The 26,642-nt window shown below is 41.3% G+C and overlaps 1 protein-coding gene across 1 annotated transcript in view; it reads right to left on the bottom strand.

The window, feature by feature from the left end:
- Positions 1 to 26,642, bottom strand: part of KCND2 (potassium voltage-gated channel subfamily D member 2) — a 293,649-nt gene that overhangs the window by 17,887 nt on the left and 249,120 nt on the right. Inside the window, exon 3 of the mRNA XM_075081152.1 lies at positions 8,457 to 8,619. Within this exon, the coding sequence (XP_074937253.1) occupies positions 8,457 to 8,619 (163 nt within the window). The remainder of the gene's footprint in view (positions 1 to 8,456; positions 8,620 to 26,642) is intronic.

The following is a 26,642-nucleotide window of genomic DNA, read 5'->3' as shown; positions in this document are numbered from 1 at the left end:
CAAGTCCCCAGACAGAGGAGTAGAAGCGCAGATTTTATTTCTAAGTGTAATAGAGGGACTCCTGATTCACATTTACAGGAAGTGAGTTGTGACTGCCATGATCAGGACTAGAGGGGCCCTGCCTCCAGCCGGGTGGAGGAAAGGGATAACCGGGCTTACTGGACTGTGTGGATCCGATGGCCTGGCACGTCCGACCCACAGGAGTATAAAGCTTTAGTGGACACCGGCGCACAGTGCACCTTAATGCCATCAAACTATATAGGGGCAGAACCCATCAGCATTGCTGGAGTGACAGGGGGATCCCAAGAGCTAACTGTATTGGAGGCCGAAGTGAGCCTAACTGGCAATGAGTGGCAGAAGCACCCCATTGTGACTGGCCCAGAGGCTCCGTGCATCCTTGGTATAGACTACCTCAGGAGAGGGTATTTCAAGGACCCAAAAGGTTACAAGTGGGCTTTTGGTGTAGCTGCCTTGGAGACGGAGGAAACTGAACAGCTGTCTACCTTGCCCGGTCTCTCAAAGGACCCTTCTGTGGTGGGGTTGCTGAAGGTCAAAGAACAACAGGTGCCAATCGCCACCACAACAGTGCACCGGCGGCAATATCGCACCAACAGAGACTCTCTGATCCCCATCCATAAACTCATTCACCAACTGAGGAGCCAAGGAGTCATCAGTAAGACCCACTCACCCTTTAACAGTCCCATATGGCCAGTCCGGAAGTCTAATGGAGAGTGGAGACTAACAGTAGACTATCGTGGCCTGAATGAAGTCACTCCACCGTTGAGTGCTGCTGTGCCAGACATGCTAGAACTTCAATACGAACTGGAGTCAAAGGCGGCCAAGTGGTATGCCACAATTGATATTGCTAATGCATTCTTCTCAATCCCTCTGGCAGCAGAGTGCAGGCCACAGTTTGCTTTCACATGGAGGGGCGTCCAGTACACCTGGAATCGACTGCCCCAGGGGTGGAAACACAGTCCTACCATTTGCCATGGACTGATTCAGACTGTACTGGAACAGGGAGAAGCTCCAGAACACCTTCAATACATTGATGACATCATTGTGTGGGGCAGCACAGCAGAAGAAGTTTTTGAGAAAGGTGAGAAAATAGTCCAAATCCTTCTGAAAGCTGGTTTTGCCATAAAACAAAGTAAGGTGAAGGGACCTGCACGAGAAATCCAGTTCTTAGGAATTAAATGGCAAGACGGTCGTCGTCAGATTCCAATGGATGTGATCAACAAAATAGCAGCCATGTCTCCACCAACTAGCAAAAAGGAAACACAAGCTTTCTTGGGCGTTGTGGGTTTTTGGAGAATGCATATTCCAAATTACAGTCTGATCGTGAGCCCTCTCTATCAAGTGACCCGGAAAAAGAATGATTTCAAATGGGGCCCTGAGCAACGACAAGCCTTTGAACAGATTAAACGAGAAATAGTCCATGCAGTAGCTCTTGGGCCAGTCCGGGCAGGACAAGATGTAAAAAATGTGCTCTACACTGCAGCCGGGGAGAATGGCCCTACCTGGAGTCTCTGGCAGAAAGCACCTGGGGAGACCCGGGGTCGACCCCTAGGGTTTTGGAGTCGGGGATACAGAGGGTCTGAAGCCCGCTATACTCCAACTGAAAAAGAGATATTGGCAGCATATGAAGGGGTTCGAGCTGCTTCAGAAGTGGTTGGTACTGAAGCACAGTTGCTCCTGGCACCCCGACTGCCAGTGCTGGGCTGGATGTTCAAAGGAAACATCCCCTCTACACACCATGCAACTGATGCTACGTGGAGTAAATGGGTTGCACTGATCACCCAGCGGGCTCGAGTAGGAAACCCCAGTCGCCCAGGAATCTTGGAAGTGATTATGGACTGGCCAGAAGGCAAAGATTTTGGATTATCACCAGAGGAGGAGGTGACACGTGCTGAAGAAGCCCCACTGTATAACAAACTGCCAGAAGATGAGAAGCAATATGCCCTGTTCACTGATGGGTCCTGTCGCCTTGTGGGAAAGCACCGGAGATGGAAGGCTGCTGTATGGAGTCCTACACGACAAGTAGCAGAAACTGCTGAAGGAGAAGGTGAATCGAGCCAGTTTGCAGAGGTAAAGGCCATCCAGCTGGCCTTAGACATCGCTGAACGGGAAAAGTGGCCAGTGCTCTATCTCTATACTGACTCCTGGATGGTGGCAAATGCCCTGTGGGGCTGGCTGCAGCAATGGAAGCAAAGCAACTGGCAGCGCAGAGGCAAACCCATCTGGGCTGCCACATTGTGGCAAGATATTGCTGCCCGGGTAGAGAAACTGGTTGTAAAGGTACGGCATGTGGATGCTCACGTCCCCAAGAGTCGGGCCACTGAAGAACATCGAAACAACCAGCAGGTAGATCGGGCTGCCAAGATTGAAGTGGCTGAGGTGGATCTGGACTGGCAGCATAAGGGTGAACTATTTCTAGCTCGGTGGGCCCATGACACCTCAGGCCATCAAGGGAGAGATGCAACATACAGGTGGGCTCGTGATCGAGGGGTGGACTTGACCATGGGTATTATTGCACAGGTTATCCACGAATGTGACACATGCGCTGCAATCAAGCAAGCGAAGCGGGTAAAGCCTCTGTGGTATGGGGGACGATGGCTGAAATATAAATATGGGGAGGCCTGGCAAATTGACTATATCACACTCCCACAGACCCGCCAAGGCAAGCGCCATGTGCTTACAATGGTAGAAACAACGACTGGCTGGCTGGAAACATATCCTGTCCCCCACGCCACTGCCCGGAACACTATCCTGGGTCTTGAGAAACAAGTCCTGTGGCGACATGGCACCCCAGAGAGGATTGAGTCAGACAATGGGACTCATTTCCGAAATAGCCTCATAGACACCTGGGCCAAAGAGCACGGCATTGAGTGGGTGTATCACATCCCCTATCACGCACCAGCCTCTGGGAAAATTGAAAGGTACAATGGACTGTTAAAAACCACACTGAGAGCAATGGGGGGTGGGACATTCAAGCACTGGGATACACATTTAGCAAAAGCCACGTGGTTAGTCAACACGAGGGGATCTGCCAACCGAGCTGGCCCTGCCCAGTCAGAAATCCTACATACTGTGGAAGGGGATAGAGTCCCTGTAGTGCACAGAAAAAGTATGCTGGGCAAAACAGTCTGGGTTCTTCCTGCCTCTGGCAAAGGCAAACCCATTCATGGGATTGTTTTTGCTCGAGGACCTGGGTGCACTTGGTGGGTGATGCGGGAGGATGGAGAAATCCGATGTGTGCCTCAAGGGGATTTGATTTTGGGTGAAAACAGTCAATGAACTGAATGGCACAATGTGAACTGCTATATAATATTGTGTGTCACCTCTGTGTTGTATCAATGATATCAGAGTACGAGCCTCCCAACCCATGGAAGATCAACTATGAAACAAGCCGTGCAGCAGTGATGGAACGATGACTGACTCGGTATGCAGCAACCCAACGCCACACACCATCTCTCCCACCCGGAAAGACTGATACAACAGATGGAGCCCAGAGTCATGGACTGCGTGAACTCAATGGACATTTTAATGGACATTTTACAGGGAAGATCCATGAACTAAGGGAATGATGTCTGTGTATTATGTTAAAGGATGGGAAGGGGAGGGGTGGTGGTTGGTACGGTTGTATTGCATCATATGGGACCTGGGCATGGTGTAAGTGGTATGGAATAAGGGGTGGAGAATGTGCTGGTTTTGGCTGAGAAGGGGTTAATTCTCCTCACTGTGGGGGTCAGCTACCTTTCCAGCTTCCCGCGCTCTGCCGCGTGGCGTGGCAGGGGGGGCTGGGAGGGGCAGGGCCATGGTGGGGGCGGCTGACCCCGACTGGCCAATGGCAGGTTCATTCCATACCATGTGACACCATGACCAGTATATTGAGGGGGGGCAGTGGCAGCGCGCGGGGGGCGCGGCGTCGGGTCGGCGGGCGGCGAGCGGCTGCGGCGCGTGCGGTTTGTTCCGGCGGTTCGTTCCCCCTCTCCCCTCCCCTCCCTTCCCTTCCCCCCTCCCCCGGGGCTTTGCGCCTCTCGTTGTTCTCCTTCACATTGCATTTCTACTGTTGTTTCTTTTAATTTTCATTATTAAACTGTTCTTATCCCAACCCACGAGCGTTACCCTTCTGATTCTCTCCCCCATCTACCGGTGGGGGAGTGAGCGAGCGACTGTGTGGGGCTGAGCTGCCGCTAAACCACGACAATATGGTTCATATATTTGTTGAGTCATGCTTTGCTTTCACAATCTATTCAAATTATTGTTCAATAAAAGCAAGTTTTACATGCTTTTGTGCTAAATTCAAAGATCTTGGGTAAGTTATTCTATTAGTTATGTCTGTTTCTGCAACCCCACTGAGATTAATAGCCCATCTATCTCCTTTAAAGAAGTCATAATGGCTAGCAGGCTTCCCTACTGCAAATGCTCAGCTCTAGACTGCCAGGTGCTATTAAGCAGTTGTTGCAATTTATCCTAGAACTATTTTTATTTATCTTGTAACTGATTATTCATAACTTGTCAGATAAATACGTCATGTATGATCAATAAATAATAAAGCCAAGCCAATCTTCAGGATATATTTTGCTATGTGAAGGTAGAAGACCATACTCACATGAAAGATGCAGGTTGAATTTTATATATTCAGTCAGGTTTTGGAGCTGATGATAGTTGCTTGGGTGTCCTGTAGAGGCATCATGCAAAGTCAATCTAGGGAGAAAGTTCCTGGGCAACTAAAATTAAGGCTCCTTCAGTTATCAGGTAATGAATAACAATGTGCAGATGGACCTGCACTTAGGACTTGCTGGCTAAGAGGATACAAGATTCTTGCCTTCAAAAGATGCAGAAAAACAGATGTATGGAATACAGGGAAGGTGTCTAGCAAGGAATGCTTCATTCAGGGCAAGGAGGACATTGTCATAATAAAAGCTGCTGTAGTACATTGGGATGGAGCAGACACCTGTTCCAAGAGCGTAGCTATGCCTCCTCTTTTCCATTCCCAATACTGGCAGTCATCCCAGTGAATCTGACACTTTAAGGGTCTAGCCATATCTTAACCCTTGATACCTAACAAATATGGAGTAGGAAATAGTATCCAAGCTTACCTAAACCTTTCTTCTTCCTTTCCTGTCCTTTACTTTTTCCTTTCCACACATTTCTTTTCCTTTAAGCATGGACCAGTCACAACACATCTATCATTTACTTTGCCACCTGAAGGCACTGATGGGCAACCAAAATAACTTGGCCTCTTGAAGTTGTGTCTAGCTGAGAAAAGCTCCACAAATAGGAATCTTCAAAACTGTCTCGGTTGTGGTAAATCTGCTTGTGGAAAAGGCATAGTAAGACTACAGGTTGTCAGTAGATCTGCCCTGAATGCCCTGGATTTTTTATTTATTTATTTTCAGGATATTTCAGATCTTTGGCCCTTATTATCTCATAAAGAAAATGTTCTGATAAGCACAGATTATTTTTCTTTATATTTTATTTTCATCTCTTTTCTTTGTTTACATTGAGGTCTCTTTTACAACAACGTATTTCCATGGTTGGAAGCACAAGCTTCCTTTAAAATGCATTCAAAATGAGATGGTATATAAATAAATTTTCTCTTCCATCTTCTCCTGAGGATTAATGTGCAGCATCTTTTTTGCCAAAAAGAAAAAAATGGAATTGTCTGATGTTGAATGACTGTGCAGAACTCAATAAATGCATATACTGATTGTCACATGGCTCTTGAACAAACCTGATATAAGTGACAAAATATTTCTGCTGAAAATTGCCAGTGCTCCTGGGACTAGATTTCAGCTCTTCAATGGAGAACTTCCTCTTGAGTTTCCTTACAGCCCAAATGTTTTGCCATTTCTAAAGACTGCCTTGATTAAACTGCTGTATGAGATATTGATAAAGGAAGTTGCACAATTCAGATATCCAACTCTCTCAATCAGATGGAAGCTGTTGTAGCCAGCAGGAGGTACCATCACCTGCAGGGGTTCATGCTGTGCTCTGTGAAACAGCACCTTCTTTAAAGCTTATATTCTTCAGCCTTAGAGAATAGAAATAAAGTTGGTGCCTAGGGCAACATTTATTTTAGAAATCTGTGTAAAGCTTCTATTGTATTGAATGAAGAAGGAATTTCAAACTTCAGTAATGTGACCTTTTTCCTTGAATATTCCTACACAATGCAGTAGAATCCTCCTGTGAAAAGCAAGGCTATACTCTATAGCTAAAGATTGCTAAATATGGCCTATACAGTACCCAAGAAGTGTTTTTTGTTGGTTTTTTTTCAGTCCATCAGAACAATATTCAGTTCAACATCTCAGTCATTTTAGATTGACAGAGATTAGCTTTGCAATAGGAGATATCAAAGAAACACTCATCCAGCGCTAAGTTAATCAGACCTCAGTGCCATTTTCTCCAAAGCAAGAAGGGCATAAACATGGTCAGAGGAAATCTCTCATCCTTACTGTTGGCGTTGTTCTGGGGAGCAGGGGAACTCACTTGGCAAGACTGCCATTCATCACTTCATATTCCTCTTTGAAACACACAATAAGCTCACTGTTTTGCAAGGAGAAAAAGTCAGTTATTAACTCAAGCAGTTTCTATTCAGGAAGAGATTAGGGGGAATATCAGCGAGCCCGCCGATCTAATTTTTGCAATGTATTTTCTAGTGCATATCTCTTTTACACTGGCAAGCGTAAAGCAGGCATAGAAAATTCTGTTTCATGGCATGTAGTAGGAGATGGTTTCTATCTGAAGTAAGGCTGGTTCTGTCTGCAGTTATTAAGAAAACTCAGAACAGACACTGGTTTCTGGGATCAAGCAGATCTGTTATCCATGACTAGTGCATTGCTTGGGGACACAGTAATGAAGCACGGTGTTCTGGCTGATACATACTGTTCTTTCTCTGCCATTACACAAATGGAAGTGGAAAAGTTCTCAACAAAAACAACATAGTGTAGAAGTGACATGTTCTCTGCATGTTCCAGCTGTGGGAGTAGAGAATGCACAGCTGGAATTAGCACAAGGGACAAAATGGCAAAAGGGTGGGTGGAATCAGTAGATAAGTAGGGTATGATATTTGGATCACTGAAGCCGTATATATTTGAAATCAGGTTTCTAGAAAGATGTGACATTTCTGTGATATACCTGGTTTCTTTTATGGACATTTTCCTCATCTGACAGCATTCTTCTAAGACATCCCATGAAATGGTATGATATCGTAGCCTGGGCCTATGACTGACTTTCTTGGCCATGTACCTCAGTTTCTCCTGATTTTAAGATAATCTGGGAGTGGTATTAATGTGTACATTTACTTCATTTCCATGTAAAGATCAGTGAAAATGGTAACCTTTCTGGTCAAATGTGAGAAAGAAATACACAAATATTTTGTATCTCTAAATCCGGTGCTGTTGCCTATCTGAGGCAGATGCAGCCTTTGGCAGCCTGTGTTCCCTGGTTTACGTACGTAATCCCCATCCACAGCCTGCCTGCCTGCCTCTGCGGCAGCAATCCTGCTGTCTCTGGACCACTGGAGATGCAGAACTTCTGAAGAGAGGCCAAAGTGGTGACATCTCAGCCTTGGCAAGGTTGGTGTTGCATCCAGCGCCTTCTGACTGCCACCAGCAGAGGAGAAGGAAGTGCATCTCGGCTCCCTTACCAGGGCTTCAGGTGCCAACGGAGGCTCTCTGAGCTGCTCAACATTATAAGGTTGGGCAAAGTGGATTTGGACTAGTGGTTTGACAGTGATGTGGAAATGAAGGTGACTACCCAGGCTTAGATGCATCTCTCCTAGTAAATAGTTCTTCCTGCCTCCTGACCATGCAGGCTCCTGACAGCAACTGTCTTCTTGTAGAGATGGTTGATATTTTAGTGAGAGACTCAGCAAATCAAGGAAGCTGGAAAAACAGACTTTTGCTTTCAGCTTTTCCTGATTAAGCTCCTTTTCTGAAGCTTTTAAACAAACTAGAGCTGAGGAGACAAGTTCCCCAATAATCACAGTCCCCAGAGACTGAACCTGGGAATTAAACACATGGATTAGTGAAGTAGGCTGTTAGGATAGACATTAGAAATCATTATTAGGGTTTTCTTGTTTGGTTGATTTTTTCGTCAGAAGACTGGTGGAAAGAAAGTCTGCCTGAAAATCACTGAAAAATCTTCAGTGGATGGGACTATTGCCTGAAAATACTAGATCTAGTCTTAATAAGTAGCATGAATTACCACAAAAATAGATCTGTGCATTTTCACAGAAAAGATAAACGAACCTCTTTTTTTTCTTTTTTTTTCACTAAAAATAACACAGTATTTGCAATTTGCATCTGGGACGCAGGCTAGGCATGTAGCACATACATATAGCAGTTCTTTTGCTAGGAAACCAAACTCACTTTGAGGTTGCACAGCATATAAAAAGTCATATTTTATCTATTGCTCAACAACAAAAGGCGCAAAAATTTCGAGCTCACCTTCTGTGCCCTGCGCTTGTCTGCTCGTTGATTCTGATGGTAGATACGGCTGAAGTTGGAGACAATTACAGGAACTGGCAGAGCAATAACTAAGACCCCACTCAGGGAGCAAATTGAACCAAAAATCTTGCCAGCTATTGTCTTCGGCACCATGTCGCCATACCTGGGTTAAAGAAAACAAAGCATTTAGTAAAGACAAAATCTCTTCTAAGTATTGAATTTCAAAATTAATTAATTTCACAATAGATTTTACTTCTGCAAATAATAATAACTGCATATAAGTAATACTCTATACACATATGCATACATATACAGCTTGCTCCGTGTTGTGCACACATAATTTTAATTTCAAGCTAATGTAGGGTATCCTGTGTATCAAACTGTGGGCATCTATGTTTTACCTGCTCTAGTCTTCCCAGGCTGCCTCTATTGCAGTGGAGAGAAGGTGACCTTGCTAAGGAAAAAAAAAATAGTGTCAAAATTAGGTCCTTACCCTGTGCCTGTTGGAAGAACTCATCACCTTCCACTGACAAGATCCTAGGGAGATCACTTGGTAAGTTAGATGACAAGCTGAATAATCTGTTGTCTCACTAGGTTGATATACTACTTTCATTTAGGAGGGTAGCATGTTTTTGGAACAGGTTGCCCAGGAGATTTTGGACTTTCTGTCATTCAAGATTTTCAACACTTGGCTAGACAAAAGCATGGCTGACATAAGCTATTGTTGTTGATAGGCTGCCTTTGAGCGGGAGGCTGGACTAGCTCACCTCCAGAGGTCCCCTCTATGGCCTAGCCAGAAGCAAATACAAAAAGCAACCAACCAAATTCTAGGTGCAAATCCTGGCAGTGCTCAGAATGGGGCTACCACCTTTCTTTATGATGCTGGATATTGTTTTGTCCAGCAAGTAAGAACATAGTGTTGCTGAAGTATGAAGAGGCACTCCAGTGACAGGTTTTTAAGAGATAATAGCTCTTTGCACTCTGTAGATTGCCATGTTCTATAGACAAGTATGTAATTAGATACTACAGAGTTTAATAAAGAGATACATTACCTTCTAGTACTATTCTGGTTTTAACTTTACTGAATTTTAAATTATTATTAAACATTGATTGTAGCATGTGAGTTTAGTATGCTTGTGAGCAGAGATAGCACATTCTCTATTGCAAAGAATTTAAAAATTGTTAACGCAAGAAAACCTAAGAAATAAAACTGCAGGAGGGGCAGTGTTTGGAAAATGCTATCTGGAAAACAACACTTGTCTGTTCAGCAGGAACTGGAAAAATAACAGATAAGATGGGGTGGAGTCTTCAAGTCCCATTGTCCAAATTGTGCACCTAATCATGAGAAGGAGGAGATAAAGGGATGAGGATATCAGATGATGGAGGCTCTATATGGGGTTAGAGAACACCTTCTAGCAATGAGAGTTCAGCATATGTCAAAAGCAGATAATGTATCATCTTGTAGATGAAGATGAATTGTTTGCATTTTCTAAGGTAAGAGGAAGTTTTTTAATGTAAATATTCAAATAAATTGTCATCCAGGCAGATATAATATCTAAGACCAAGTCTTAGACTATTGACAAAGATTATGTTGTGTAAAACAAATGGTTAGTTGCTTTACCAAGCATGCCCAAGTGTAAAATATTCACAGGAAAAAATACATTAATATTTCTATCAATAAACCCCCCCACCTGCTTAGAACTTGAATGCTACTAGTTTCTTATTTTGTGACATCCAGGATTGGATAAGAAGACATAGTGTAATAGAATCCATCTTCTAAATTATTAATATAGCTGTTCTTACTTACAAGATGTATAAAACTGGAAAAATACTAGAGAGTCATGCTTTCTTTAACTTCAACATTTTTACCTCACAACATAAACACTTTTGGTGCTTACCTTCCTAAAGCCAGAGCTGACTATCAGCTGTCAGGATTGATGCATGCCCAGCTGTTCTTTCCTTTGGGCAGGGAAGTGGATGAACAACTGTCCAAGGACCCTTTGACAAATAGGATCCCCAACACCTAAGTAACACTAAAGTAGTGGTGAGGTGAGCGTTAGGCGTGGGGCCAGGGTGGTGAGCTCCGGGGAGAAGTCCGAGGATCAAATCACTGATAATCATTGCTGGTTTACAGCATTTGTTACTGTACTACTTCATCCTTTTAGATACAATCCAAGTATTTTCTTAACTTGAATCAAAGTCTATCAACAGAAAGCTGTTTGAAAGGTAATATATATTTATACACATCTGACACAACCAGGTCTTGAAATGCAAAATTTACACCCACCCAGTACTGCTGGGACAGATCTCTCAAATTAGATTCCTGAACCTATATTTAGATACCCGTCACTTGAAATGTCAAATGCTGAACCTTCATAAGCTCACATTGTCACTGATGGCTGCTGTGGACAGAAGGTATTTCTGGCTCTAATTAATTTGGTTAGAAGTTGCTCAGGGATATAGTTCATCCTGTTGATAATGTGACACTGTAATTATGTGAATCAAACGCAGATTCATGCTTTAGGAGTGGTGACAGGAGCTATTAGCTGATCTGTCCCTAATATTTCAGTATTTATGTGTGGACCTACCTACTGACATAAGGAGGTGCCTTTTCACAGTGCTTCAGTGTTACAGAATGAAATTAAAAAAATCAGGATTGTTTGATACTTGAAGGTATTTTGCAATGTTTTTCTTAACTTCTAGGCCAAATGAGGCATAGATGGATATACTGCCGATTTTAAAATAGGTCGCTTCTGATTATTTTTCTATTTCAGCTTGAATAAGTTGTAGTACAGTGACATTTTCCAAATATAATGCTGTTTGTCCATTGTTTAGTGCTAATAATATCTTTCACATCATTAATAACTCTTACATAATTAGTTTTTCTCCTGTTGATAAACACTGTGTTGGAGATGTTTAAATAAAATTATGGTCAGAAAAAATTACTTCCAAGAAATTAGCCTTCCTGCACAGGGTAAGGAACGTATTTGCTCACTTTTGTCACAGAACAGAGTTTTTAGTACATTTACCCTGGTTAGCCTTCCTCTCCTTTGGGACAGTGACACAGATTTTAGTCTAGTGTAGGCATGACCAGAATTGTTAATGGAGTTCCTCCTGCTGGGTTAAACATTACCTTTAGTTATACCTCATACATCACTGAGGTGATAGAAGTGGATGACAGAAAATTAAGGGAAAAATTTTTCCTTTACCCCACCTGCAGCTGCTTTATTCCTTGGAAAGTCCAAGCTAAAAAAGAACATAAGACCATTTTCAGACGGCAGCGTAGCTTTGTGGTGCTTGTATTTCAAAGTGGAAAAATTATACTTGATCTCTAAAACAAATTCTAAATTCTGCAGAAAATCTGATTTCTTCAGTCATGGAGACGCAACAAATATGGAATCTTATTAAGCAATTTTCACAGAGTCACTTTTCAAAAGGGAACTATTTCAAGGTTTTATCTAGTGCTACCCTGCTTGTCTCACTGCTCTTCAGACTGTAACTGCAAATATATTCTCCTTTTCGTGCCTTTTCCCCCAGTCTCAGTCTTTTTATAAATTTCAATATAGTCTGTTCCATATATGTCTATCGTTGTGGCCAAAGCGCAAGGCAGTTTTTTGGCATTTATGATTTGTACTGACAATCTAATTTTGTAACGTCAAAAGTGTCATCCCAATATTGTATGCTCTGGACGAGTGAAGAAAAAGAGATGTCGCACTGATCCCTGTTATCAATCAGGTACATTCTACTTCATCAGCCAAAAAGGGAAGGGAACAGGCTATGACAAACTAGATGTGTCAATCAAGATTTGTCAAATCACAAGTCAGAAACTACATGATCAAACTAATGCCTAGGTTTCAACAGACATAGTCAAGACAAGTCAGACGTACTACTGCTTGTAGGCTGTGGATATCTGTCCACTAAGTGACACCGTACAGGGATGGATGGATTTAAAGGCGTGTGTGTGTCTCAGTTGTTTGTATTCAACAGGGGACAGGCCACTTCTGCATACGTGACTCCTTACTGCAAGGGAAGGCAGCAGGCTAGTGGATTCCTTTATTTTGCAAAACCTGGATCCTTCAGAGTACTGATCTGAGTAGCATGGGCATGATTTCTTAGTGCTTTGCATGACAGATTTGGGGGCATGAAATGCAGCTTGAATCACACAAAAAAGGCTGAGCTGCCCTAGGAGCTTGGGGAACAAGAATGTATTTGGGATTACAAATGCACATTTTGTAACCTAAGCATTGCCGTGTCAGAGCTTACCTGTGGACATCCACCTGCCAAAGCAATACTGCTTTTCTAACTGATGAGTGAAGTATGTCTATTGTCGCATACCCATAATTCAAGAAATCTCAGACAACGGAGGCTGTATCTCTGTCATCATCAGCTATTTATCTTATTCCTAAATCTAATGAAGACAGTTTTTTTATGGCTCTAAGATGGAATATGTCATATGTCAAAGGTCTGAAGTATAATTGAAATGAGTCATACTTTTTGGCAATTGTCTGTGAGTAGTGAAGGTTTTTCTTCAATAATCTTAACAAATGAATGGGACAATGCTGCTTATTTAACTTCTGTTTGTTTGAACACAGGAGTAATTTTTTTCAAGGCAAAAATAAATGTATTTTAGAGGATAAAATAAGTAATCACAGAAATTGTAATCTAGCAATAGTTTTGTGTGTGTTTGCCAGACCAGAAATTCATATTTGGAATAGCTTCGGATAGAAACGCCATCCCCTCTAAATGACCTTTATAACAAAACTCTGAAACGATAGGAAATCTATAATAGGGATAAATCCAGGATGTGCATTTTTACAAAGATCAAATAGTTTAGGCTGATACTGACAGAAACAGTTAAGGAAAAAAAATTGTCAATATTCAAAAAACCTAGATGCAATAGCTTTTACTGACACTAGAGGGCATAAACACCATTAAAAATAAATGCAAATACAAAAACATTTTTAGATGAGTGTTACAAATACATGTGCCCTCTCCCACCTCCTTCGAATTAATTTACATTCTTTAAAAAATGTTACATTGATTGAGGTCTGTTTTCTGCTCCCATCTTATTTGCTGAAAAGGAAAGTTAGTAACATTTTTGTTTTCAAACATGTAAAAAATGTCAGAAAATAATGGAGTTGTAAAATAAATGAAAAGTCATTAAAATTAACCTGGTAACATTTAATCTAAAATCAAGTGAAATGATGACCAAGGAACAATGAAAATAGTACGAAATCCATGGAAACTAAACAATCTTTGTAGAAGCCAGCACAGCGCATTTTTTTTCATGTGTGGGAGACAAATCACATTTCCCAGTGGATTTAGCATGTCATGCAGGTGGAGTTCAAGCTTTTTGCGCTGGAGGTGATTAACAGAATGGTGCCCTGCCTTTCTAGGACAAGGTCTATCCTCCCGTCCTCCAGCTGCTTGCTTGCTTTCTCTGGGCAGGGTGGGTGCTTTCCCCACCTGGGTGGGACGATGCATCTGCCTTCTTGCTTCCCGTCGCTCCTAATGGCCGTTTCCTGTTCTCCAGGAGCTGCAGGCAGAGCCCCAGAGGATGCTCTGGTGAGAGCCTCAGCGAAGGTTATACAGCTGCTCATCACCCCACGCGATCAGGCAGCCAGCCACCCAATCGGGCAGGCACTTACGTACCGGCAGAGGGGAGAAGGCAAGAAAAGCAATTCCTGGCCTCTCTGACACTAACAGTAATCATGATGAATCTGCAGCCTTGCCTAGATCTTAAAATAGCCTAATGATTTTGGAAAAGTAATTTCCAATAATAAAAAATATTGCTGAACATTACATAGATTATTCCAAATTTTATTCCAGCCTAGGGGGATTCTGCATGGAACTGCAAATAATCTTCCCAGCTGCTTTTACTGCTGTGAAGGGCCCTCTGTTGCAATAGCCCTCTCTTCTGCTCAGTTGTGATGGACATGGTCCCCTCTGGGGTCCACAAATGTTCCTCCAAGAGCTGGCCAGAATGATCACTCATGAATGATGAAAACCACATCTGCTTCTCTAGAGTGGCAGTGCTCCTTGGGCTTTCCAGCCTGCAGTGTGAGACAGTCAAACTATTGTCCCTGCACCTGGCTGAATTTACCATTTCTGAAATACAAAGTTTCTAATAAAATTCAGGGGTTTTTTTTCTTTTTTGCATGGTCATCAGGACTTTCATCTAAGAATCTTAAACAGATTTGTAAAGGTGGACTTTAGTACTTAGAGGTCAAAAAAAGGAACTTTTTCAAATTAAAAGACTTGCCCAAGGAAACTCCTCCTGCTTCTTGCAGTCAAGACAGGTCTCCAGATAGCCAAATTCCTTCTGCTTTCATTTACCATAAAACGTTAAATCCAAAAAAATCTTTTTTTGTCATCCCTCCCTCACTCCATAGGAAAACCTAATATCCTGACTGTTCCTGAGGTGCTGCAAAGCATCGCAGAAGTAGGATGTCTGGTTCATGTTGTATGGGAGATATTTACATCACCAGATCTACAGCTCAGCTGACTCCTAACGGTTGCATTACAGTTACAAAGACATACTACTGAGGTCGCATTTTGTTTTGGGTTCCCCCCTCCCCCGATTTCAGGGGTAAAAATAAGCACATTTGTTTTTAGGAAAAAGAGAATATTTCTTAATGGATCAGATACTTTTGATGACTAAGAAAAGAAACATAGCAGAAAAACTATTCTTGATGCAAAAGTTGCAAGCTGCCTTTCCTAGTGTCACCTAAATCATGGTGGTTCTCACAATGCACTGGCCATGATCCACAGTCATAGATGAAAATATGCATTTTTTTTATATTTTTGCAGGCAAAGGGAGCTTTGTGCAACCTTTCACATGCTAGCAGGCTTCGGCACCAAGTGCAGCTGCCCTCACCCTGCGTGGCTCCTGCCAGCGCCCGAGCCCTCTCCTGCTGAAGGGTGACACTGAGACCATGACAATTGCTGCTGAGGGTCTCTGCATACAAAGGCATGCATTGGCTTGCACTTCCAAACCCCTTTTTGGCTTTTGTTTTTAGCAAAATAACATCATGGCCCATCATGGAGCACCTCAGAATTGAGGCTTCCAGCACCAGCTTCTGTGACAGAGCTGCTTACCTGGTAAAGAGATCTACTGTGTATTTGGTGGGGTTTTATGCTTAGTACAGAATGGAGGACTCTAGGTCAGCAATAAAATTCATCGACTGGACTGCCACACACTCCAGAAAGAGGTAGTGACTGGTTAAGCCCTGCCTTTGTGCTATCACACATGTGAACTGCCTGATCTCAATTCCTTTCGCAATAAGGCTAGTCCTTAGACTAAGCAGATATGCTGCAAGGGAGCAAATATCAGCTAACCACTTTAACTTCGAGACCAGCTAAAAAAAGACCATCAGTGAAGAATATAAACTATCCATTTTGAGAGTAGAAAAAGAAGTGCTACACATAAAGCAATATTATAGAGATGTCAAATTATATCTGACAATTGCAAAATGGTGTCCTTGTCTAAGGAGGGTGCTGTAAATTGTTATAAAGCTGTTCCCTAGAGCTTCACAAGATGCTTGGTGGCTAAATGCTGGCAAGTTGACACTAATTAGTCATTTATTTCAGCATTACATCCAACAACAGAAAATTTAAGTTGCTACTGGTAATAAGTTTAAGTGGAATTTCAAATAAGCATTTCAACTGTGTTGCCTTAAGGATTCAACCTGTACATTTACAATTTGAAAAGTATCTAAGTTGCTGTTTAGGAACTAATTCTATTTTTAAAACACCACTGTATGTGAATTTGAAATGATGCAGGTCTGGATTTGGAAAAAATGAGGCAAAGGTAAGTAAAAATGTCTTCATTTCCTAAAATAATCTTTAGTCCTAAGAATACTATATGTAATTAAAATAGAATTAATTTATTACTTTGTTGTATTACTTCAGAATTTCAAGTCTTTAAGATACCATGGTGATAAGCAGAGAATAAATGCTTGGCTAGATGATTACTTATAAGATGGTACAAATTATTACAGGAAGAATACACTTTTCCTCTGTCACTCAGAACTTGGCATTTTCTGGGGCCTGATGTGGACATTCCCTTTCTTCATACTATTTTGTGTGAAGCCAACAGTGACTTGAAAAAAAAAAGAGACAATTTGATCTTTCCTCCTGCAATTCTGACTCACTTCCCTAGGAGAAAGTGTTCCAAGATCTTCACTCCTAAAAATTGATGACTTGTATTACTTATTTAGTCAGGACCTAATTTTTCAGCAGTTCTTTTGTCAGTGCATGCCCCCACACAAGCACATATATAGGATGAACTGACCAGCTCTTTCAAGGCTTAGAAATGAACAAAAGAATACCAGTGATAGGTCAAACCAAAGCTTCACCTAACCTAGTATTCAGTCTCCAGAATTTGACATGAAGCAAACAAACATATAGGGAAAAAGAGTAGGCTAAATACACATGATAATATCCTTGAATGCTCTTCCATCCTCCAACCACTTACAAATAACTCAAGAAGTACTGGAGCTGTAATTTCTTTATAGTTAGTGATCCTTAGTGGATTGCACTTCCACAGGCTCTATTTTGTCCCCTTAAATCCATGTGCATTTTTGGCATTCACAACACTGTTTGGCAGTTCCTCGGGCAGTGTCCTTTTGACTGTTCTGGCTGCAGTTCCTTGCTTCATATGATGCCCCCAGCCAGGTCCTTGTATTCCCAAAAGCAGTCGGTGCATGATCTGTAACCACCCTCCTCCAGCTACTTGTGTTTTTATACCTATTTACCTTATGTCTTTTCTAGCCTGACAAGTTCTACTCAGCTCATACAGAATCTACTCCCTAAATTTGATCATACTTTTTGCCCTTTTCTGAATCTTCTCCAATTCTTTTATGCTATTTACAAGAAAACAGGATCAGAACTGCTCACAGTTTTCAAATAAAAGGTATGGACAAGCACAGAATAGCTTATTTTTTCTGGTGCCAACTGGGACAGCGAGTCATTGTTATTCACAATGTTATGATGTGATTTCTCACCCTTGTTATTACTTTGTCCAAATCTTTATTGGTGGGAGCTGGTAGAATTTGCCTTACTTCCCAGATCTCTGTCACTGATAGAGGAAAAGGAGCTGTTAAGCTTCAGCACAGCATGGGGGTTTTGATGACTGTCATGACATAATCCTTGCAAAATAATTGTTGAAATGGCATAGCTCACCCAGCACCTGTACTAATCAGAGAAAGAAAATGCACTCCTATATTTGTACCAACATATACGCTAAAAGAAATGCATCTTTCTTTGTCCTGTGAATACAAATTGTTAGTTGTTCTTTCCTTTTTTTTTCCTTTGTTCTTTCAGAAAATCCTTAATTGGGTGAACTGGACTAAAAAGAATGCAAAGTTAAGAGAGAGTGTTTTATATATCATGGAGAAATGGAGAAATAGGAACCAGGATGAATGCATACCAATCCCAAATGCTCAACATTTTAAATAAATTGATACAAATACAATAGAGTATAAAGAATTTCTAGCAGTTCCTACCTGAGACATTAACTGGAAGCAACATGAACATCAGCATATAAAAGGCCCCACCTTCAAAAGTACCACCATCTCTAGCCACTCTTCACATTAAAGGTTAGGGGTGAAAGATGGGCAATCCCTTCAGGTGAGGGTCTGGCCACAGTGTCTAGTAAAGACTGAATAGTAAAGAAGTGCCTAGTAAAGAACCCATAGTACAGGTAGTAAATGAGAGCAATGTGAGATTTATTGACTATGCCAAGGTTGGCTGAAAAGAGAGTCCAGCTGCAGGCTCCATTGATTCCCAGCAGGATGGACCAGGGTTTGACACATCCTTCCTGAGAAACAATCCCAAAGGCAGCTGCTAAATATCACTCATCTCCCCCACCTGGCCTTGGTTCACGGATTCTCTCTGTTCCCCAGGCACCTCAGGAGCATGTGGAAGACGACAAATCCACACATTTCTGCATTCTTCTAGGAACACACTGTTTAGTAAAACTTTTTGGCATTGTGACTAAAATTAGGATTGAGGTGTGAAGCAGAGATTTTGGTGCAGATTCAAATGCATATTTCTGAAGAGCAGAGCTCTGTTTTGATGTGCCACCTTACTTCAGTGGAGGGGAGAATTTTCCTATTAGCGGTGTGATTAGGTACATTCTGGGTCCAGTGTTCATCCCAGAAATATTGCTGAAAATTTTATGTAATTAATTTCTACTACAGATTTTCTTTTATTTGAAATACATGAGCTAAATAGCAGCAAAGTCAAAACAAAGCATTGATTTGCCAATCCATTCCTAAATTTCTCTTGAGTATATATTAGCCATCAGGTCAAACTGCTCCAAGTATAAATCACATTAACACTAGAAAAGCACTGTGGAAGTTTGCAAGGACAGCCGTGCCTTTTCTGTGACAGCTACCGGGCACAGCATGGAGCTCAGTGAGCTGATTTCACTTGGGAATCAAATCCAGCTGCTCCCATGTTCAAGTAAAACTCTGACTGACAGAGGTTTTGGCCACTGCTGGCTTTAGTGCTGTTCAGCACTGTAATGGGCAGATCAAGATCTAGGGATGATTCTCAGCAAATTTGGAACTCCTTGTTCTGCTTCTTTTCAGCAAAGAACTAAGCAAAGTACCCAATCTGCAGTACCAATTTATCTTCACCCTTTGGCACACATTCTAACTTAAAACCATTCTGGTTTTTCTTCCACATGTTTAGTCTTATTAGATAACACTGGAGTTTCATGTGTTAAAATACTGACAGTAAAAATATTCAAAAAATGTTCTTGAAATAATAAACGGAATTATATCCTTCTCTTTAAAAATAATCAGAATCCCTCATCCTCCCAACTTTCTCATTATTACTTGTTTTGTTTCAAATATTTTCACCTCATTTGAAAATAGGCTATTGTGTCACATTCAGCACTGGCCAATTAGGCCAAGCAAATTTTCTGCTTGCCTACACAACCACCGAAGGACCAGCATTATTTTTATATTCCTTCATGCAAAGCTGAAAAACACAAAATAGCTTGTGTCACTGCTAGTGGCCTAACTCTCTAGGGATCTCTGCCAAATATTGAATACTTCAGTTAATTTTTCTCTAATGCTAACTCTAAATCTGTTAAACCAAGAGTAAAAACTACTCTAGTATATTTTCATACATGCGTGTGCACACGCACATATTTTCTATATATATATATATGTACACTTAGAGAAGGCTAAGAACTTTCCCTTTAAGGTAATAATAATTCTTTTGTACAACTTTTGTGCACGAGAAGACTGATCACAGTCCACAGTCTTAGTGTCTCTTTCTAGCTAGTAGTCCAGAGAGTAATTTTTTTGAGAACATCTACTGTTATTTTCTCTCAGAAATTCAGCTTTTTCCTCTTTAATGACATTTTTCATGCCTTTCTATTTAGAATATATTTGAGAAATCACATCAGCTGAAGTTACTAGCTGCAATGGATTATTTGCTGTTTTTTCCCTTGGCCTAATTGTCTTTTTTGCTTTTTTCCAGTTTTCAGGGATTTCTGAGCTTGCTCAGATAAGTCCAGGAAAAATGAAACAATTCACATACTTCAAGCCTAGCAAAACAAAAGCCTTTCCTGAGTTCAGTCAAGGCTCCTCACAACTCAGCTTTCCATCAGTGCTAAATCACCCCAAACCTTGAAAGAAGGAGGGGATGCTATAGCATTCAATCCTCTTAAAGTTTCCTGGCAGAGTAATTCGTTTTGGCTGAGCATAGTTATATCCCCTTTCTTGCAAAGGAACCAAAAACCTGTGTGAGCGGCTCTGCCCAGGGGCAGCTTAACCCTCACCCTCCCAGCTGCCAGGCGCTGCCTCTGCAGGCCGTAAAAGCTCGGCATTACATAGTTTATATACTTTAAATAGGGTAATTTGCAATTATTACATGAGAAGAATTGGATCAATGGTCAGGAGACTAAAGTCCTCTCTTCATCAGATTATGCAGTGTGGACTTTGAATGCTTCACCACACCAGCTTTGAGTCTTGACATGACTTTGAATGGATAACTTTGGATATGGAATGGTAGCATGTTAGAAAGAATAGAAATGAGTTTGCCTACCTCTGCCAGTTTTGATAATGCATTTTGTAATGTGACCTCTCGTGTGCTCTTAATTGGACTCAAGCCACCAATGAATCTCTAAACGTTAGCAAACTGCAATGACATGGTAATGACTTTCTGTCACTACTACCCCATTCCTATTTGAATTCATGTCCCATAACTGAAAGGTTCTGTATCTCACTACCAATCCTCTCAGTCATTCAGGCATAATGCTTCATAATGCTGACAATTACCGTTCTTTTCACAGGTAGTAAAGAAATAAATTTTCCTTGTGTTTTCTTAATTGTTAAAAAATGTGCCAGAGCCCTTTGAAAGTCAAACTTTTTAGAGATCAGTCTTAATACTTGAATTTTCTCATGGATGACTCAGGAATGGAGCTTCTGGGCCACTACACATCCTTTCCATCACATTTTTAAATGTAAACTCCGTAAAGTTTCAGCATTCATTAAAAAGTCTGGAGCTTTGTAGAAAATTTGCCAGACACCCAACGATAAAAGCAAGGCTTTTGGAAGGTCATGTGAGAATTCTCTGCCCAGAAAGATATGAGTATACACTCCACACAAGTACTCAAGAACACATGCTATAAGGAATGCTGGAAAGGGATTTTCTCAATCTCTTGCTGTGCAGCCTGTGTTTCATAAAATGCTTAAATATTCACCAATCCAAGCCTGAAATTTGGTACCGTTTTAAGTGAACAATCAAACTACAGCTACAAGGAGTCTTGTAATTTTTTTAACTAGTTAATTTTCATTTTCAGATTATGACATAGACAAAATACCTGCCAACGGTGAGTAAAGGTTTTGGAGACTGGAGCTTTCATGGAGGCTCAAATACCTCATGCAGAAAATCTGTTTGATCCTGGCTCTCCGACAGTTGGTCTCACTGCACTAAACGTCAAGGCTGGAATTCAGAGACAGCACCTGTGTTTCCTTCCTTGCCCTTTGGAAGAAAAGCCTTATCCTATTCTCTCCCCTCTTCAGGTTTTGAAAGACAAACTTGTTTCACGTAAGATGATGGCTCAGTAAGTACTCCTGGAGGATGTAGCCCTCCTCATAGCATGGATCTGGATTTTTTGAGGGAATAGGAATTCAGTCCCACAGCACTACTTTGGTTTTTTTCCCACCAATTGGCTTACACTGACCTTCCCCAGAGGACAGACTCCATTTTTAGGTGTCTAATTCTCCCATCATTATTTGGCACAGCCTGTGTGCAAATCGTTATGCCTAATAATTAGATACTGCAGTGCTCAGGGTTGTGACACAAGACTTTCTGAATCATTAATATTATGCCTCCACTGTAATTCTTTCCCCTTCCAAAGGTTGTGTGTCATGCTCAGAGAAATGCTGTGCTATGTCAGACATCTGCACGGAAACACTTTAAAAGTTGCCTTTTCAGTAATGATTTCTGTGCTGCAAATAAGAGCTCCTTCTGCTTATCCGCCAAGCAGTGAATTCCCCAAACCAGTGATTCGTGAACATTTTGAACCACAAACCAGCTTTCTTTGACCTACTGTGAACCTTTAGAATCACACTGTTAACTGAAAAGACTATAAAAGCAATGTATTGCAGATAATTTATCTTGGCCTTGCAGGCTGTATTTTTGGACCCCTTAATGTAAACAAGTAAAGCTCCTCCTGACCAGCACTCTGACCATAGGTGAAAGATTATTTCCTGAGCCACTGTCTCCAGCTTGACCTCAAGGTCCACAACTGCATCAAAGAACAATCTAACAGTCTCTACCTGTCTTCACTTCAAGTATAACTATATTCGATGTATTTATCTTTCTGTTTGTCAAAATCAATCAGGAACTCCAACCAATATCTGACAACTCTCATGCTTAATGTTGCCTGTGCCATTCACCGAAAATTTTGTCCTTGGATTTTAAATTTCTACTCAACCTTTTTGTTCAAACTGAGCTTCTTTTATATCTACAACAACAGGCACAATTTAATGAGGACTGCCAAACCCTCTCCTTTTTATGCATTTTCAATTAGTTTTGCTTCTCACTGAGTATAAATCTCGTTTTAGAGACCTTTATATAGCAAGTCTTCCACCCTTTTCTGCTGTCAGGTTTGTTGTTTTCAGTGTGTTGAACACTGATTTTCTTCCTTTTCTCCTTGACTTCCTTATTATCGGTACTTTCTTCTTTGTGCCTGCATTATAACTGCAAAGCTTTGCGATGGAGCTGGCATCCTGGGAGAAGAGAGTCAATGCTGCAATCCTGGTGCAAAAAGATTATATACCTCAGAGCACTGCTTCTGCACGAACTGGGCTGGGACTGCCTGACAATTGCCTCCTGGATCCCTACTGATTTTCAGCTCTACACAGAAGTTGTGTGTCTAGGGAATGTGTGAAGAAATGACCTGCTGGCCTTGAGCTCTTACATGGTACAAGAGGCAGAGGAGTGACAGGTATGGCTGTATGTCACTGCTATGGACGTTGTGTCACGTTGCGCACACACATCTCCAGAAGTGAATTCTGCTCTCCTGTGGGAGATGGGAGTTGTTGTCTCATGATTGCAAGGACTCTTAAACTGACTCTTAGCCCAGAGATTTAATGCACTGGGTCATTGTAGCCTGAAAATCAGAGATATTCAATTTTTCAAGGGTAATTTTTTCAAAAGTAATATTTTCAAGTGAAGTAAAACTTCTGATGAGGACCAGATTCTGGCCTCTCCACTTGCAACAACAGTTTCACTTACTTCAGTAGATCTTCTTTTACGAGTTCTTGCTCTCAGCTGTAAGTATCTGTTTGCAATTTGGTTCACAACCTATACCTAATTGCAGAGGAGACCCCATCAGTGCTGGTGTTAATGCTATTTCTTGTGATGATAAGGCACATTATTTAATGAAGTAATTTGCATAATTCCTATTAATTTATCTTCTGCAAGAGACCTCCCCATTTTCTCCCGTCCATTTTCAGAATACACTCTACTCTCACATTTGTACTGGTCCCTGCCACCCTGCTTAACTCCACCTGATACCACACCAGACGTTCTCCTTGGATTCCTGCTGTGTCTCTCTTTTCAGTACCCTGCTTTCCCCCACAGCTGCAGTTGCACACCCTTTTATGGGAAGAGTTTGCTTAGAGCCAGCTGGGAATAAGGGGGAAGGTAGGCAGAGCGTGGATCTACCCCACTGCCACAGCAAAAACGCACAGCAGTGGGCCACACCATTCACATCTTTTTATTTTCTGTACTTAGGATTCCTTCTAGCACTACAAAAACTGAACAATTAATAATTTTCATAGAAAGAGTAAAACTATTTCAAGCATCTGAGACTGAATAATCCTGTGGTCTTATTACCGTGATTCTTGTCGTATTTGCTGGGTTTTCCTCTGGTGCATTTTAGACCATCCTTCACCCTGCTGGTAAACAGACTGAGATCTCAGAGTTACTTGTGCTGGAAAGCATAGATCGGTTCTGGATGTTAGGCAGCTAAAAAGCCACTAAATAATTTTTCATTGCTTTCAAAGTAGGGCAAATTTTCGTTGTAAATATTAGGAGAGTTTTCCTTTCTTTTTGCTCTTTTTGCTATTAAAAGCTCATATGTCAGATAACAATTCAAGCCTCTTTCCAGACTTTTCTTTCTTTAATGTGCTCATTAGTATTAACCACTAAATGTGTTTGCCTTAGGAGCTAGAAGATCTCTACTTTCTATTACCAATGTTATGTCTTTAATAAGTAGGCATGCAGGTATATCACTGGCCTGTTCCTGTTCAGAAGGAGTGGGAAGGAATGGAGAAAAAATTCACAGGAGTCAACTCTCACAAGAAAGAAAATAAAAGTCCAGATTAATGGAAGCTTCTTAGGGAATAAAGAGCAATTCCTGTCTGTGCCAATAATCAGAACACAGCTGAGCCGAGCAGTATTTTTTCCAATTTCACATTACTCCACTTTGCTTTTCCTCTCCTCTCCCCAGCCTAAGAATGTTCCATCTGCCTGGTAATCTCTGATCCTTTCAGTCATAGGAACTACTGTCCAGTCATTCAACCTCAAATTTCACTTTGTAGGTTCGTGACCTACAGGCTTTGGGATCCTGCCTTCATATAAATCTGTGTGTCACCATATGCATAGGGCGAGGATAACCTCACAAAGAGTGAAGAACAAAGGGCATAAGGGAAGAGAAGAAAGAATTGCCTAGGGACATGGTTCCTCAGGAATTATTATAGACATGTCTATGAGGACAGCCACATGTGTGGTCCTCCCGCTCGGTGATTCAGTTCTATAAGGGTTAGGTGGAGGCACCAAGTAGATGTGTCGGTCACCTTTTCAAGAGGTTTATCAGCTTTAGCTCAGTGCTGTGCTGTCAGAGGCCCCAGAGCAGGACAGGTTCCATCTCATCAGCTCAGAGGGTGGGCAGAAGAGCCAAGCAACGTGGCGCTGTACCCCCAATGCATTTGCTACTCGGTACTGCTGGTATCCCACAGGGAGGGGGGCTCTGCTTCTGCTCTGAAGAGAGGATGGTCTGTGACCCTTAGTGGACAATATGGACCACATTTTAGGGTGTGGTTACTGGTGGCTGGAAGACAGTGACTCATCTCATCTGCATCCATTCCATCCTTCTGACATCATAATTATACAACTATTGAAAATGAGCAATCAAACAAAAACAGTGTGGTTAGTTTTCCTGAAATACAGAGTTCATCGAAGAGTAGGGATGAAACAGTGATGCCAAATTCCTGTTTGTACAAGTGTTTGCTGCAGTAAAAGAGCTAAGTCCTAGATAGTGCTGGAGAAACACTAAAGAAAATCAAAACTTCCTGACAGTCCAAGTAATTGATGCATTTTAGCTTGTAGCTAAGGGATTGAGCAGATTTACTTAATCCTTAAAAAAACCCCACCTTAAGTAGTTTCTAAACCTATATAACATAGTATTCGAAAAATAAATCAGAATGTGATGTAAAACAAGTATAATAAATGCTGCTGTTCTTCCAAAAATCTTTTGGACATGTCAGATATAATTACATTGGTACTTATTTTATTCTATTCCCATAAAAGGGATGAATTTGTGGAGGTCATGTACTGCATTATATCTAGCCTTTTTTACTCAACTGAGCTGTTAGGCAAGAAATGCATTAGGGCTACAGGGCAGTTCTTGCCAAAGACCGAGTGGCACCATAAAGAAAGAACACTTAGCAGTGGAGACTTCATTAAAGTATTTCTCTCTTCCTTTTATAGACAAATAATTTTGCCTTGGAGTAAAAATCCTGCTGTTAAATGCTCATAGATGCTGTTTTTGGTATCCTAGTCTCTCAAGTCTCAGGATAGCAGTCATAGAAGCCTAACACAATCTTTTTTGTCCTTCTTCTATGAGGACTGCCCTAAAACCCCATTCCAGATCCTGCTAAAATGCTGCATTTGAGGAGGGCAAGAGCAGCGTAAGGAGAGAGGGGTATTTTCCCTGCTGAAGCCAATGTAAAGGCAATATGTGTGCCCTTACATGTACTGTCTGATTTTATTAACTGAATTAGCAAGAGCAGGATCAGACCCATAATACTCTCCAAATCAGCAGGAGGCAGATTAGGGCTAAAACTACTGATAACAACCTGTTTTCTTCAAAAACAATCTGCACATGTGTTTTCCGGATTTAAATGCAAGAAAATGTTTGTAGGCACCATGAGAAACTACTTCTGAGTTGAAATTTACTAGTAGCATAATTCCACAATGACCAACAACTACAAGTTTGTGTAATGAATGTTCTTTAAGCTCTGGAGATACAGTGTCCTTTGACTTCTAACATAAAAGTATATCATTTATAAAATAGAGTTTTGAAAACAATGTGACAGGAAACATGTAATAGGGCTCTTTAATGAAGGCAACTTTCAAAGTAGTGAAAAAAAAGTTTTGCTGTAAAACAGTGTTACATAAATACTGTAGACTAAATTCTAACCTCATTTACACCAATGAACCCCCACTGGAATCAATGGATGAGTACCACAGAAAAAGTGGTAGTGAATTTAAGTCTGAAAGCCAACCCCTGTCATTGGGAATCTTTCAAATAAGATAGCAAATAAGCTCCCTATTTTTGGTGATGAGGATTTATTAATGTTGCAATGCTAATATACTTATGTAATTATAAGTAGTTATAAGTACTTATATGTACTTATAAGTACTACATAAGAC

Source organism: Phalacrocorax aristotelis, chromosome 1 (assembly GCF_949628215.1).
Source record: "Phalacrocorax aristotelis chromosome 1, bGulAri2.1, whole genome shotgun sequence".
Classification (NCBI taxonomy): Eukaryota; Metazoa; Chordata; class Aves; order Suliformes; family Phalacrocoracidae; genus Phalacrocorax; species Phalacrocorax aristotelis.
The sequence above is the reverse complement of the archived record's forward strand: the minus strand, read 5'-3'. Positions and strand labels throughout refer to the sequence as shown.